General features: G+C 39.0%; 1 protein-coding gene across 1 annotated transcript in view; it reads right to left on the reverse strand.

Annotated features, from left to right (window-relative positions):
• Window positions 1-14,513, reverse strand: part of SLC10A7 (solute carrier family 10 member 7) — a 322,736-nt gene that overhangs the window by 297,782 nt on the left and 10,441 nt on the right. The window contains exon 3 of the mRNA XM_027567465.1: window positions 5,478-5,614. Within this exon, the coding sequence (XP_027423266.1) occupies window positions 5,478-5,614 (137 nt within the window). The remainder of the gene's footprint in view (window positions 1-5,477; window positions 5,615-14,513) is intronic.

Genomic DNA, 14,513 nt, shown 5'->3' on the forward strand with positions numbered 1-14,513 from the left:
CTCAAAGCACTCTATTCTCTTGGTTGTCATAGTACAGCATCATTCTAATTTACCTTGTGTTTTAAACAAACCCATTCAAGTTTTTTGCTGGCTACTACTTTCTTCTTCTCAATCTTATTTTCAAACCTGAATGGATAAGAATACTTAAAAATTTCTATTGCTAAACCCAGCCTCCATTCCCAAATCTGTACATTGCTGCCTAAGACTACCACCTTGAACTAAACTTGTCTAATACGGAATTTATGTATTTTCTAAGAAATCAACTTTGCCTCTCAATTGACTTTTATCTCTGTCAATGGATCAGTTTACTCCTAATGAACTAGTTTGAAACTTTGGAGTTAAACGGAGCTCCACTTAGTCTTAATAAACCAATCAATCACCACAACCAATTTTCCACTGTTTTCCATGACTATTGTCATCATCCCCCTTCAGATGCTTTTTTGCCCAAGTCTAGACATATCTAAATGCCTACTCAGTGTTCTCTCTACCTCTACTCTTTCCTTTTAACACAAAAAGCTAAGGGAGTATGTACTCAGAATACATTTATTTCAGTGATTTAAACAGGATCCTGATACAAAAGTCAGCAACTCCCTCTAGTTAACATACTGAGTGTGCACTCCCAAATTGGGAGCGGACAGAGAAAAAAATGAGTGAGGAAAAGCTTTCTCTAAGTGAGGCAGACTAAGTCTGTACTCCTTTCAGTTCAATATCCTGAGCTGTGGAATTGTATGCCTTTTTTTTTTTTTTTTTTAGCATATGAAGATTACAAACTCTACTCTGCCTACACACCCAGGACAATACTATCAGATAATCTTCCTTAATGACCACTCTTGAGCATGCGTTCTCCTGTTTAGCACATTTAAGAATTCTCCATCATCCACAAATTTAAACCCAAACTCTTCAGATCAGTAGGTCCCACCTTTTGCAGCTTGGCCTTAAGGAAACTTTCTATCTTTGTCGCCCACTAATGCTTCATGTTTGAATTCTCTACTTTAGAGGTACACCATCCATGCTGAACTTCTTCCCCTCAGTTCAGTTCAGTCACTCGGTCAAGTCCGACTCTGCAACCTCATTACTGCAGCACGGTCCTTCACCAACTCCCAGAGCTTGCTCAAACTCACATCCATCAAGTTGGTGATGCCATCCAACCACCTCATCCTCTGTCGTCCCCTTTTCCTCCTGCCTTCAGTCTGTCCCAGCAACAGGGTCTTTTCAAATGAGTCAGTTCTTTACACCAGGTGGCCAAAGATTTGGAGCTTCAGCTTTAGCATCAGTCCTTCCAATGAACACCCAGGACTAATCTTCTTTAAGATGGACTGGTTGGATCTCCTTGCAGTCCAAGGGATTCTCAAGAGTCTTCTCCAACACCACGGATCAAAAGCATCAATTCTTCAGTGCTCAGCTTTCTTTACGGTCCAACTCTCACATCCATACATGATTACTGAAAAAACCATAGCTTTGACTAGATAGACGATTGTTGGCAAAGTAATGTCTCTGCTTTTTAATATGCTGTCTAGGTTAGTCATAGCTTTTCTTCCAAGGAGCAAGCATCTTTTAATTTCATGGCTGCAGTGACCATCTGCAGTGATTTTTGGAGCCCAAGAAAATAAAGTCTGTCACTGCTTCCATTGTTCCCCCATCTATTTGCCATGAAGTGATGGGACCAGATGCCATGATCTTAGTTTTCTGAACATTGAGTTTTAAGCCAGCTTTTTCACTCTCCTCTTTCACTTTCATCAAGAGGCTCTTTAGTTCCTCTTTGCTTTCTGCCATAAGGGTGGTGTCATCTGCATATCTGAGGTTATTCATATTTCTCCCGGAAATCTTGATTCCAGCTTGTGCTTCATCCTGCCCAGCATTTCTCATGATGTACTCTGCAAATAAGTTAAATAAGCAGGGTGACAATATACAACCTTGATGTACTTCTTTCCCAGTTTGGAACCAGTCCGTTGTTCCATGCCTGGTTCTAACTGTTGCTTCTTGACCTGCATACAGATTTCTCAGGAGGTAGGCAGGGTGGTTTGGTATTCCCATCTTTTAAGAATTTTCCACAGTTTATTGTGATCCACACAGTCAAAGGCTTTGGTGTAGTCAATAAAGCAGAAGTAGATGTTTTTCTGGAATTCTCTTGCTTTTTCTATGATCCAACAATGTTAGCAATCTGATCTCTGGTTCCTGTGCCTTTTCTAAATCCAGCTTAAACATCTGGAAGCTCTTGGTTCACATACTGCTGAAGCCTAACTTAGAGAATTTTGAGCATTACTTTGCTAGCATGTGAGATGAGAATGGATATAAGAGTTGGACTATAAAGAAAGCTGAGCACCGAAGAATTGATGCCTTTGAACTGTGGTGTTGGAGAAGACTCTTGAGAGACCCTTGGACTGCAAGGAGATCCAACCAGTCCATCCCAAAGGAAATCAGTCCTGAATATTCATTGGAAGGACTGATGCTGAAGCTGAAGCTCCAATACTTTGGCCACCTGATGCAATGAATTGACTCAATGGAAAAGACCCTGATGCTGGGAAAGATTGAAGGCGGGAGGAGAAGGCAACAGTGGAGGTTGAAATGGTTGGATGGCATCACTGACTCAATGGACATGAGTTTGAGTAAACTCCAGGAGTTGGTAATGGACAGGGAGGCCTGATGTACTGCAGTCCATGGGGTCGCCAAAACTCAGACACAACTGAGTGACTGAACTGAACTGAGATGAGTGCAATTGTGCAGTAGTTTGAGCATTCTTTGGCATTGCCCTTCTTTAGGATTGGAATGAAAACTGACTTTTTCCAGTCCTGTGGCCACTGCAGAGTTTTCCAAATTTGCTGGCATATTGACTGCAGCACTTTCACAGCATCATCTTTTAGGATTTGAAATAGCTCAGCTGCAATCCCATCACCTCCACTAGCTTTGTTCATAGTGATGCTTCCTAAGGCCCACTTGACTTCGTATTCCAAGATGTCTGGCCTTCTTCCCCTATAACTGGTTATACTTACCTAACAAATCACAAGCTAGACCATTTTGATTGGCTACTATTCTATATATATATATATATATATATATATATATATATATCCTACATGCATACATGTTAAGTCTCTTCAGTTGTATCCAAATCTTTGTGACTCCATCGACAGTAAGCCCACCAGGCTCCTCTGTCCATGGGATTCTCCAGGCAAGAATACTCGAGTGGGTTGCCATGCCCTGCTCCAGGGGATCTTCCCCACCCAGGGACTGAACCCACATTTTTTAAATTTCCTGCATTGGCAGGTGGGTTCCTTATCACCGGGATCACCTGGGAAGCCCCATATGTCCTTCTGCTGCTGCATATGTCCTACATATCCAACTAAACTAGAAAGTTCCCTGAATACAAGGAAAATGTTAGTCTTTTCCAATTTCTTGAGTGTTCTATGAAGGGCAGATACTCAGTAAATACTGGGCTCGTTTGGGGTTTTTTTGGCCATACTGTGCAGCACATGGGATATCTTAGTTCCCCATCTGGGGATCAAACTCATGCCCCCTGCACTGAAAGTGCAGAATCTTAACCACCAGACCACCAACGAAGTCCCAAATACTGGTTCTTAATACACATCATACATTGTTGCTCTAAAATGATGTCATCATATTTATGTAGTATTTTATAATTTCTGGTGAAATTTTACATCATTCTCTCAAATTCAATTAAAACAGCACCCTTGATTCCCCCTCTTGTCCTAACCTTTCTCCCCCAGCTAAGTAAATGATGCCACCCATCACCCAGTAGCTCATACCCCAAATCTAGATGTCATCTTTGACTCCTCCCTTTCCTTCTCTCTCTACACCCTATCCACCCATGGGTTCTGAGAGCTCTAATTTTAAAACATAATCTCCATACATCCATTTCTTTCTACTGCACTGCTACCTCACCACACTAACCTCCGAGCGGATCCCCAAGCTTTCTCTCAGGCCCTTCTACTATCTGTTCTCCATACTGGAACTAGAAGAATCATTTGCAGTACAAATCAGAACCACATCACTCTCTTATTTAAATCCCTCCAAGTAGCTTCACAAAATTAAAACTGAATGTTTTTCCATAGCCTGCAAAGCTCTATGGGAAGGGTCCTATCCACCTTTCCAACCCTAAGTCATATTACTCATCTTCTACATCATTAGGCTTTGGTCATCATTGTCACTTTGCTGACTCTAGAACATACCAGGCTTGTTCCAGCCCTTACACGTTCTAATTTCTTTGCCTAGAACGTTCTACCCCTAGAACTCTGCAGTGTAAATTAATCACCAGTCTATCCTCTCAACCATTTTCAACCATCTCACACAGTTTTACTTCACATCATTTGTCTCTATCTTGATCACGGATTTACTTGTTTACTGACAATCACACCCAGAGTGTCCTTGACATGCAAAACTAACTGGCACTTGCCAATTTTGTTCACTGTTGTTTGTCCAAAACCTATAATTCCTAGCATATAATAGGAGCTAAATAAATAGCAAATAAATGAATGAATAACTGATCTCAATTGATGTCCCCAAAATCATTAATAAGCAGGCAATAAAAATATGATTATCTTCATTTTATAATTATAAAACATCTTCCCTGGTAGCTCAGTTGGTAAAGAATTTCCCTGCAGTGCAGGAGACCTGGGTTCAGTTCCCTGGGTTGGGAAGACTCCCTGGAGAAGTAAGTGGCAAACCACTCTAATACTCTTGCCTGGAAAATCCCATGGACAGAGGAGCTTGGTGGGCTACAGTCCATCGCAAGAGTTGGACACGACTTAGAGACTAAACCACCACTATAACTACAAAACAGGGAAATTGAGTTTTCAGACTAGTTTAAACCTAGTCTAGGTTTCAGACTAGATTAAAATGCAACTCTTAGGCCTGGAGTTCAGTATTTAAGCTGTTATACCATGATGCTAAAATGTGGCTAGTTTTAAACCACTTCAAATAATTTTTAAGTCATTTAATCCTTTTCACAAACAAGGCAACATTTTTAATGGGAAAAAAGATCTTAACAAAAATGTATTGGTAATTCAATTATCCTATCAAACATAAAACAGAGCAAGTGAAAAAGTAAATGTTTGTCCTCTCTATATATTTTTTATTTCCTATATATTTTTAAAAACACATAGTATTTAGTAAGATATAGAATGCAAAAGTTAAAGCACCCAACTTACAGCCTACATTACACACACCAACACAGATCTTACATCCTCTAGCTCCTTCCATTTTTCTCCCAACAGAAAACTGTCTCTCCTGGAACCATAAGGTTAAGTAAGAGTGCATCTTTTAAGCTTCTGTTATAAAATAACTAAAATAATGAACTTCCTTGATGAAACACTATCATTTTTAGGAATAATAATAATGTTAAAAGTGTTTTTATTTCCTTATATCACACATAAGCCCTCTCATATACAGTTGCCACAGAAATGATAACGTCACTAAAGATGCCCCATTAAAAGTGGACCCTTCAAAATATTTAAACATACCCTTTTAAAAGCCATTCATTGATGGGTGTGATTGATAAAAGCTGAAGAAAAAGCCATACTGCTGCTGGGAAGAATGCAAGTGTAAAGATCTGAATAAAAAGATGTAGTTTTATATGCACCAAAGCACTTGTCAGCTCCTGTGAAAATGAAGGACACAAAATAACATAGGTAAGAAAACTATTTCTGAAGAGAGATTGCTGCCAAAACAACATCACATGAATTAGGTTTCATTTAATTGAGATATAGTTAACATATAATGTTGTACTAGTTTTAGGCATACAACACGATGATTCATTGTGTATACTGCAAAACGATCACCACAGTAAGTCTAGTTAATATCTATCAGTTTGGAGTTATTTCAGAGCTAAAATTTTTTACCTGTAAGCATACGCATAAGAGATAGACTTTAAGAAAAAGAAACTCTTCACGGTAATTATATTTTTATATAAAACTTATGAAATATTCTCATTTCTTTCAAATACAATACACCATAACAATTTAGATTCATAAAATTCTGGAATACAGCTAAGCTAACTACCTTAACACTAGCATAGATTTCAGAATTGCTGACACTATAAACACACACATGGGATGCTACAGAAAAACCCACACAAACTTTTTGGCTAACTCAAAAGAGTAAAGTCTTGTTTAAAAATTTTGGCAGGACCTAGCATTTTAATTAAATTTGAGACCCTTTATTCATTACACCAGACCTGGCAAGGCCTCAACTTGGCAAGATGTTACTAAATCTACACACAAATCATAATTTAAAAAAATTTTTTCCCAATAATATTCTATAATTCCAAAGGGCTCTTTCCCCAAAATCTACTCACTAGATTTTTTTTAAATGGGTCTAGTATTACCTTTTTATTATGTGAATACATGTAATACAAAATAAGAAAACTATAAACCGGTATTTTTTTAATCACTAGATTTCCCTGTTAACATTTACTGAATAGCAGAGCTCTGTGCCATGCTCTGGGCTTGCCATTTTTATGAATGTTACCTCATTTAATCCTGACAACAACTCTTATTAGGAAGATATTATCTGATGAGAACATTGAGACTGAGAGTGAATCAGAATCAAACCGATTTCTAGCAAGCTATCAAACCCATGCACACCTGTTTCTACCAGCAAGTCACAGCACTGCCTCAAGAGGGAGAAGGTTTGCATGGAGACATGACATACCAGGAATACGCTGTGAGTCTCTCAGCTGGAAAAGGATGTAACAGTAAACTGGGATTTCAATATGTCCAAACTAACAAGCATTTACATTTGAATTTCTTTGAGTTATGTGGTTATTCAGAGGAAATGAAACAAATTCAGAAAGTAACAGAAAACATATAAAACACGCAGTCTTTAAAACGCATTCAAAGATTCCACAGAGTCACTGATTATAAACTTAGCACTACAATGTCCCTCATCTTCCTTAGGTCAAGTTAAGTCATGAAGTGGCCTCAGAGACATTAGTCACCTCATTCGAGGAGCTGACTCATTGGAAAAGACTCTGATGCTGGGAGGGATTGGGGGCAGGAGGAGAAGGGGACAACAGAGGATGAGATGGCTGGATGGCATCACCGACTCGATGGACGTGAGTCTGAGTGAACTCCGGGAGTTGGTGATGGACAGGGAGGCCTGGCGTGCTGCGATTCATGGGGTCGCAAAGAGTCGGACACGACTGAACGACTGAACTGAACTGAACTGAACTGAAATAGTAGGTTAATGCAGGCTCATTCACTGATCACCACTTTCTGCCATCTGTCTCAGCGGCTCCCACCCTTCATCTCTCTATGTGAAGACACACTGGGAGACATGCAGATCCAATCTCAATGCATCTCTAAAGGCACAGGCATCTGTGGAACTTCAGGCAACCCGGATCTAACGGAGAACACTCTGGGCCGCCTGAAGCCATGCTGGGTGCCCACATCAGAGCTCACGTAAAAGGGGCCGTCTTACACCGAACCAGACGTTTCACCCCAGAAAAAACTTGAGCACCAGCAGCTGGAAGAATTCTCAGGAGTCTTGAAACCAAATCCCACTCAAACACACTCAGAGGGATTCTACAAATACCAAATAACTATCAGTGGGTTTTTATTTTTAAAATAATTAAAATGACTAGCCAGAATGCAGTAAACAAAGGTATTGGTATACAGTTATTATAGGAATATAAAACGCTTTAACTTTTCTGAAAAGTAATTTGGGAGAGTATCTCAAGGACTAAAATATCACTCATATTCCTGAATTTCAAAATGTTTTGGCTAGGCTTTTCACCTAAGGATATAAGAAGTGGTTACAAGCATTTATATATAGAAAGAACTGATAGTCATAGCATTATCTATTACAGTAAAATTGGGAATCAGCATATATGTCCAAAAGTGGGAGAATAACTAATAACTTAGGGTGGCAACAGAGTGTTAAGAGCTATTAGAAAATATGTTAAAACTGTGTAGACTACCCCAATGTTCATCGCAGCACTGTTTACAATAGCCAGGACATGAAAGCAACCTAGATGTCCATCAGCAGATGAATGGACAAGAAAGCTGTGGTACATATACACAATGGAGTATTACTCACCATTAAAAAGAATGCATTTGAATCAGTTCTAATGAGGTGGATGAAACTGGAGCCTATTATACAGAGTGAAGTAAGCCAAAAAGAAAAACACCAATACAGTATATTAACACATATATATGGAATTTGGACCGTGAACTTCCAGATGTTCAAGATGGTTTTAGAAAAGGCAGAGGAACCAGAGATCAAATTGCCAACATCCGCTGGATCATCGAAAAAGCAAGACAGTTCCAGAAAAAAAGCTATTTCTGCTTTATTGACTATGCCAAAGCCTTTGACTGTGTGGATCACAATAAACTGTGGGAAATTCTGAAAGAGATGGGAATACCAGACCACCTGACCTGCCTCTTGAGAAACCTATATGCAGGTCAGGAAGCAACAGTTAGAACTGGACATGGAACAACAGACTGGTTCCAAATAGGAAAAGGAGTACGTCAAGGCTGTATACTGTCACCCTGCTTATTTAGCTTATATGTAGAGTACATCATGAGAAATGCTGGGCTGGAAGAAGCACAAGCTGGAATCAAGACTGCCAGGAGAAATATGAATAACCTCAGATATGCAGATGACACCACCCTTACGGCACAAAGTGAAGAGGAACTAAAAAGCCTCTTGATGAAAGTGAAAGAGGAGAGTGAAAAAGTTGGCTTAAAGCTCAACATTCAGAAAACGAAGATCATGGCATCTGGTCCCATCATTTCATGGGAAATAGATGGGGAAACAATGTCAGACTCAATTTTTCTGGGCTCCAAAATCACTGCAGATGGTGACTGCAGCCATGAAATTAAAAGACGCTTACTCCTTGGAAGGAAAGTTATGACCAACCTAGACAGCATATTGAAAAGCAGAGATATTACCTTGCCAACAAAGGTCTGTCTAGTCAAGGCTATGGTTTTTCCAGTGGTCATGTATGGATGTGAGAGTTGGACTGTGAAGAAAGCTGAGTGCCGAAGAATTGATGCATTTGAACTGTGGTGTTGGAGAAGACTCTTAAGAGTCCTTTGGACTGCAAGGAGATCCAACTAGTCCATCCTAAAGGAGATCAGTCCTGGGTATTCATTGGAAGGACTGATACTGAAGCTGAAACTCCAATATTTTGGCCACCTCATGGGAAGAGTTAACTCATTGGAAAGACCATAACGCTGGGAGGGGTTGGGGGCAGGAGGAGAAGGGGATGACAGAGGATGAGATGGCTGGATGGCATCACCAACTCGATGGACATGAGTTTGAATGAACTCCGGGAGTTTGTGATGGACAGGGAGGCCTGGCGTGCTGCGATTCATGGGGTTGCAAAGAGTTGGACACGCCTGAGCGACTGAACTGAACTGAACTGATGGAATTTGGAAAGATGGTAACGATGACCCTATATGTGAGACATCAAAAGAGACACAGATGTATGGAACAGTCTTTTGGAATCTGTGGGAGAGGGTGAGGGTGGGATGATATGGGAGAATGGCATTGAAACATGTATATTATCATATGTGAAATAGATCGCCAGTCCAGGTTCAATGCATGATACAGGGCGCTCAGGGCTGGTGCGCTGGGATGACCCTGAGGGATGGGATGGGGAGGGAGGTGGGAGGGGGGTTCAGGATGGGGAACACATGTACACTCATGGCTGATTGATTGATGTCAACATATGGCAAAAACCACTACAATATTGTAAAGTAGCCTTCAATTAAAATAAATAAATTAATTAAAAAAAATAAAGTCTAAAACATTTTAGAAAAAGCAAACAAACAAAAAAAAATGTGTAGACCAGGATGTAGGAGTTTGCGAATCTCTTCCTACTTAACCAACAGGCATGTCATTGGCTCAACTTATGGAGACCAAACCTGGCAACTCATTACTTCAGTCAGCACCTGCCTCCTTTCTAGGTACCTGGACTATCTCTCATAATTCAAACTTTCACAAGTCGTCTGACCCAGAAATTCTACTTCAAGGAATTAATCCTTCACATGTATTATCAAATGTAGAAAATAACATATTTTTAAATTAGCCTTTGCAGAATGTTTATGATAGCAAAATGTCATAAGTTATACAAATGTCTATCAACAGAAGATGAGGAAATATGTCAAGACATATTCTTAAAATATAGTATTTTTCAACATTCAAAAAGAAACAAGGAGTTTTTTATGTGCTGATATGAAACAATCCCCAAGACATGTGTTTTGAGTAAAATAAGGTAAGGTGGCAAACAATATAAAATATCACAGTTTGACGGTGGGGGTGGGGGGGTACACATATGTTCATTTTACATAGAGTATCTCTGGAAAGAGATACAGAAACTGTTCACATTGGTTTCCTCCAGAGAAGAGAACTGAGTATTTAGTAGAGGGGTGAAAAGAATATTTCTCATCATAAATACACTTATATCTTTTGATTTATGTTCATAAAAGTGAATAAAATACAAATTATCTTACTTTCAAATATAAAGAAAAAGTAAAATATTAAATTACATGAAAAATTACCATTATACAATATAACATAGAAAAATAAAATTGTATATTGTGTATGTATGTGCATATTTATGCAAAAATATGTATACATATATATAATATATATACACTTTTTAAAAATTCTTTATTTTTAAAAGTCTCTACATACAAAACAAAGTTCCAAAGAATAGCACGGAGAAATAAGAAAGCCTTCCTCAGTGATCAATGCAAAGAAAGAGAGAAAAACAATAGGATGGGAAAGACTAGAGATCTCTTCAAGAAAATTAGAGATACCAAGGGGACATTTCATGCAAAGATGGGCACAATAAAGGACAGAAATGGTATGGACCTAACAGAAGCAGAAGATTTTAAGACGAGGTGGCAAGAATACACAGAAGAACTGTACAAAAAAGACCTTCATGACCCAGATAACCACAATGGTGTGATCACTCACCTAGAGCCAGACATCCTGGAATGCGAAGTCAAGTGGGCCTTAGGAAGCATCACTATGAACAAAGCTAGTGGAGGTGATGGAATTCCTGTTGAGCTATTTCAAATCCTAAAAGACAATGCTGTGAAAGTGCTACACTCAATATGCTAGCAAATTTGGAAAACTCAGCAGTGGCCACAGGACTGGAAAAGTTCAGTTTTCATTCCAATCCCAAAGAAAGGCAATACCAAAGAATGTGCAAATTACCACAAAATTGTACTCATCTCACACACTAGCAAAGTAATGCTCAAAATTCTCCAAGCCAGGCTTCAACAGTACTTGGACCGTGAAATTCCAGATGTTCCAGCTGTATTAAAAAAGGCAGAGGAACCAGAGATCAAATTGCCAACATCCACTGGATCAAAAAAAAAGCAAGAGAGTTCCAGAAAAACATCTATTTCTGCTTCATTGCTTACGCCAAAGCCTTTGACTGTGTGGATCACAACAAACTGTGGAACATTCTTAAAGAGATGGGCATACCAGACCACCTTACCTACCTCCTGAGAAATCTGTATGCAGGTCAAGAAGAAACACTTAGAACTGGACATGGAACAACAGAGTGGTTCCAAATCAGGAAAGGAGTATGTCAAGGCTATACATTGTCACCCTGCTTATATAACTTATTTGCAGAGTACATCATGAGAAACGCTGGAATCAAGATTGCCGGGAGAAACATCAATAACCTCAGATATGTAGATGACACCATCCTTATGGAAGAAAGTGAAGAAGAACTAAAGAGCCTCTTAATGAAAGTGAAAGAGGAGAGTGAAAGAAAAAGTTGGCTTAAAGCTCAACTTTCAGTGCACTGGGATGACCCTGAGGGATGGGATGGGGAGGGAGTTGGGAGGGAGGGTCAGGATGGGGATGGCTGATTCATGTGAATGTATTGCAAAAACCACCACAATATTGTAAAGTAATAAAAAATTCTCAACATTCAGAAAACTAAGATCATGGCATCTGGTCCCATGATTTCATGGCAAATAGATAGGGAACCAATGGAACCAGTGATAGACTTTATGTTTTGGGGCTCCAAAATCACTGCAGATGGTGACTGCACCCTTGAAATTAAAAGATGCTTGCTCCTTGGAAGAAAAGCTATGACCAACCTAGACAGCATATTAAAAAACAGAGACATTACTTTGCCAACAAAAGTCCATCTAGTCAAAGCTTTGGTTTTTCCAGTAGACATGTATGGATGTGAGAGTTGGACTATAAAGAAAGCTGAGCACTGAAGAATTGATGCTTTTGAACTGTGGTGTTGGAGAAGACTCTTGAGAGTCCCTTGGACTGCAAGGAGATCCACCCAGTCCATCCTAAAGGAAATCAGTCCTGAATATTCATTGGAAGGACTGGTGCTGAAGCTGAAGCTCCAATACTTTGGCCACCTGATGTGAAGAACTGACTCATTTGAAAAGACCCTGATGCTGGGAAAGACTGAAGGCGGGAGAAGAAGGGGACGACAGAGGATGAGATGGTTGGATGGCATCACTGACTCAGTGGACATGAGTTTGAGCAAACTCCAGGAGTTGGTGATGAACAGGGAAGGCTGGCGTGCTGCAGTGTATGAGGTCACAAAGAGTCGGACATGACTGAGCAGCTGAAATGAACTGATATAAAAAATATGTCTAGGAAAAAAGGACTAAAATTCACACAACGTTAAGAGCAGTTATTTTTATTCTTTCTAATCTTTCTACATGAAGAAATACTACTTTTGGAATCATGAAAAAAGTTATAAAAAATGTAGTTAAAAAAATACAAGCTGACCTGATAAATGACGATTAGAAACAAGTGACACTGTATCAGACTAATGGAACAGTAAAGAAGCCAGCAAAATGAATCACAAGGGGCTGCTATGTTGGGTCATCAAGGTCTTCTTAACAACATGGAGTTAACAGACATGAAATGTTTCCAAGAAAAGATTCCAAGACTGTCACAAAAACCCAATGTTCTATATTTTTTGTATCTTCTTCATACAATCTTAAAGCTAAAATAAGGTAGCAGTGGAAAAGAAAAAGCAAGTAAACACTATAAAATTCAAAAGAGTATTACTCCAAACATATCCGTGTAGAATTTAGGGCCACATACTTAAACACCATCATGAATAATTGAAAAGTTGATTTCGCATGACATTTTGTTTACTCACATGTAATACAGGTCGAATTCCATTAAAATAAACTTAAAGAGATACTCCACATACCGGGGCCTCACTGACAGCATCAAGAATTGCTTAAAATTAGAGGCTCAGACTGGGATTTGGAAATATTTTCATTACATACCAATTTCCCTGCTAACCCTTATTTGACCTTTACTGGATTTGCTTTGAGAAGCAGCCTCATAGCTCTGGGCTGGATACAAGCAGCAGTAGCCTCAAGTTTAGAATTTGCTATAGTTACTTCTAAGCTAATAGGATTTTTGAAAAAATGATCTGTTTAGGAAAATAAGGAAAACTAAACATTTTAGTCTACTGGGGACCCTTCTCAGGCTCTGAGCTTTCTGTTCATCTTTGCTCCTCTCCCAGGCTAAGCACAAGTTTACAAGGCTGCAGGACCTGTGGTCATAAGCACGTCTGGGTACCTGTTTAAGTGAGATTGGTCCCGTTACAATCTCTTCAGTGACTAATCCTCTGAAACTGCAGGTCTGAAGCTAACTAAATATAAAATATATTTCAAATGTGACCATATTTCATAACACTACAAAAGAAAGTTCAGAAACCATTTCAACAGGTATTTCACAAACTAGAAACCAAGAGTTATAAAACAAGATTTAGCATTAAATCTTTTTAGCATGAAGTATTAATACACAGTCCTTTATAATTGTAATAAATGAACAAAACAAATTTTAGAATACACATCATTACCTCAACATATAAGTAATACTACATGAAATGTTCAAGATAAATCAAACTTGAGTGGGACCAATGTAAATGCTTGCAAATAGACTCAAGTTAATAATAATTTGCTGTCTCCTATGTGCAAAAATGCACTATTCCAGGACCTAGTAGGATAAAAAAAATAGTAGCCCCGGCTGATATTAATTTGATTACTAACTAAAACACAAGTAACATGAAGATCAGATTGCTACCTCCTAACTTACAACTGTTCACTTGCTTGGGAAATTAGCAAGGCCTAGTGATGGTTTAACACTACATAATGATGCAATCTAGGGCATCTTAAGTTAAATGGATCTTGAAAATGACTTAATATTGTATTAGTTTGAAAAGGGCCCTTAATGGAGGAAGTGGCTTTGATGGCTGCTTAGATACCATGATAAAACACAGGATCCAGGCATTTCATCATCAGAGCCAAATTGGCTGGATGAAGGTTTCCTAGGTGCTTACAGAAGAATTTGGTCCTTAGAAAATACTGGTAAGTATGACATTCTTCCTTCTTCAACTCCTGCATCCCACAGAGTTGGCTGCTTGACAGTATAGTGTTAAGCAAGAAACTAAAGGAGTGAGAGAATCAAATCTTGCCAGATTTCCCAAGGCATAAAGAAAAACTGTTGGAGAAGGAAATGGCAACCCACTCCAGTATTCT

This window comes from Bos indicus x Bos taurus, chromosome 17 (genome assembly GCF_003369695.1).
Source record: "Bos indicus x Bos taurus breed Angus x Brahman F1 hybrid chromosome 17, Bos_hybrid_MaternalHap_v2.0, whole genome shotgun sequence".
In the NCBI taxonomy this organism is placed as follows: domain Eukaryota; kingdom Metazoa; phylum Chordata; class Mammalia; order Artiodactyla; family Bovidae; genus Bos; species Bos indicus x Bos taurus.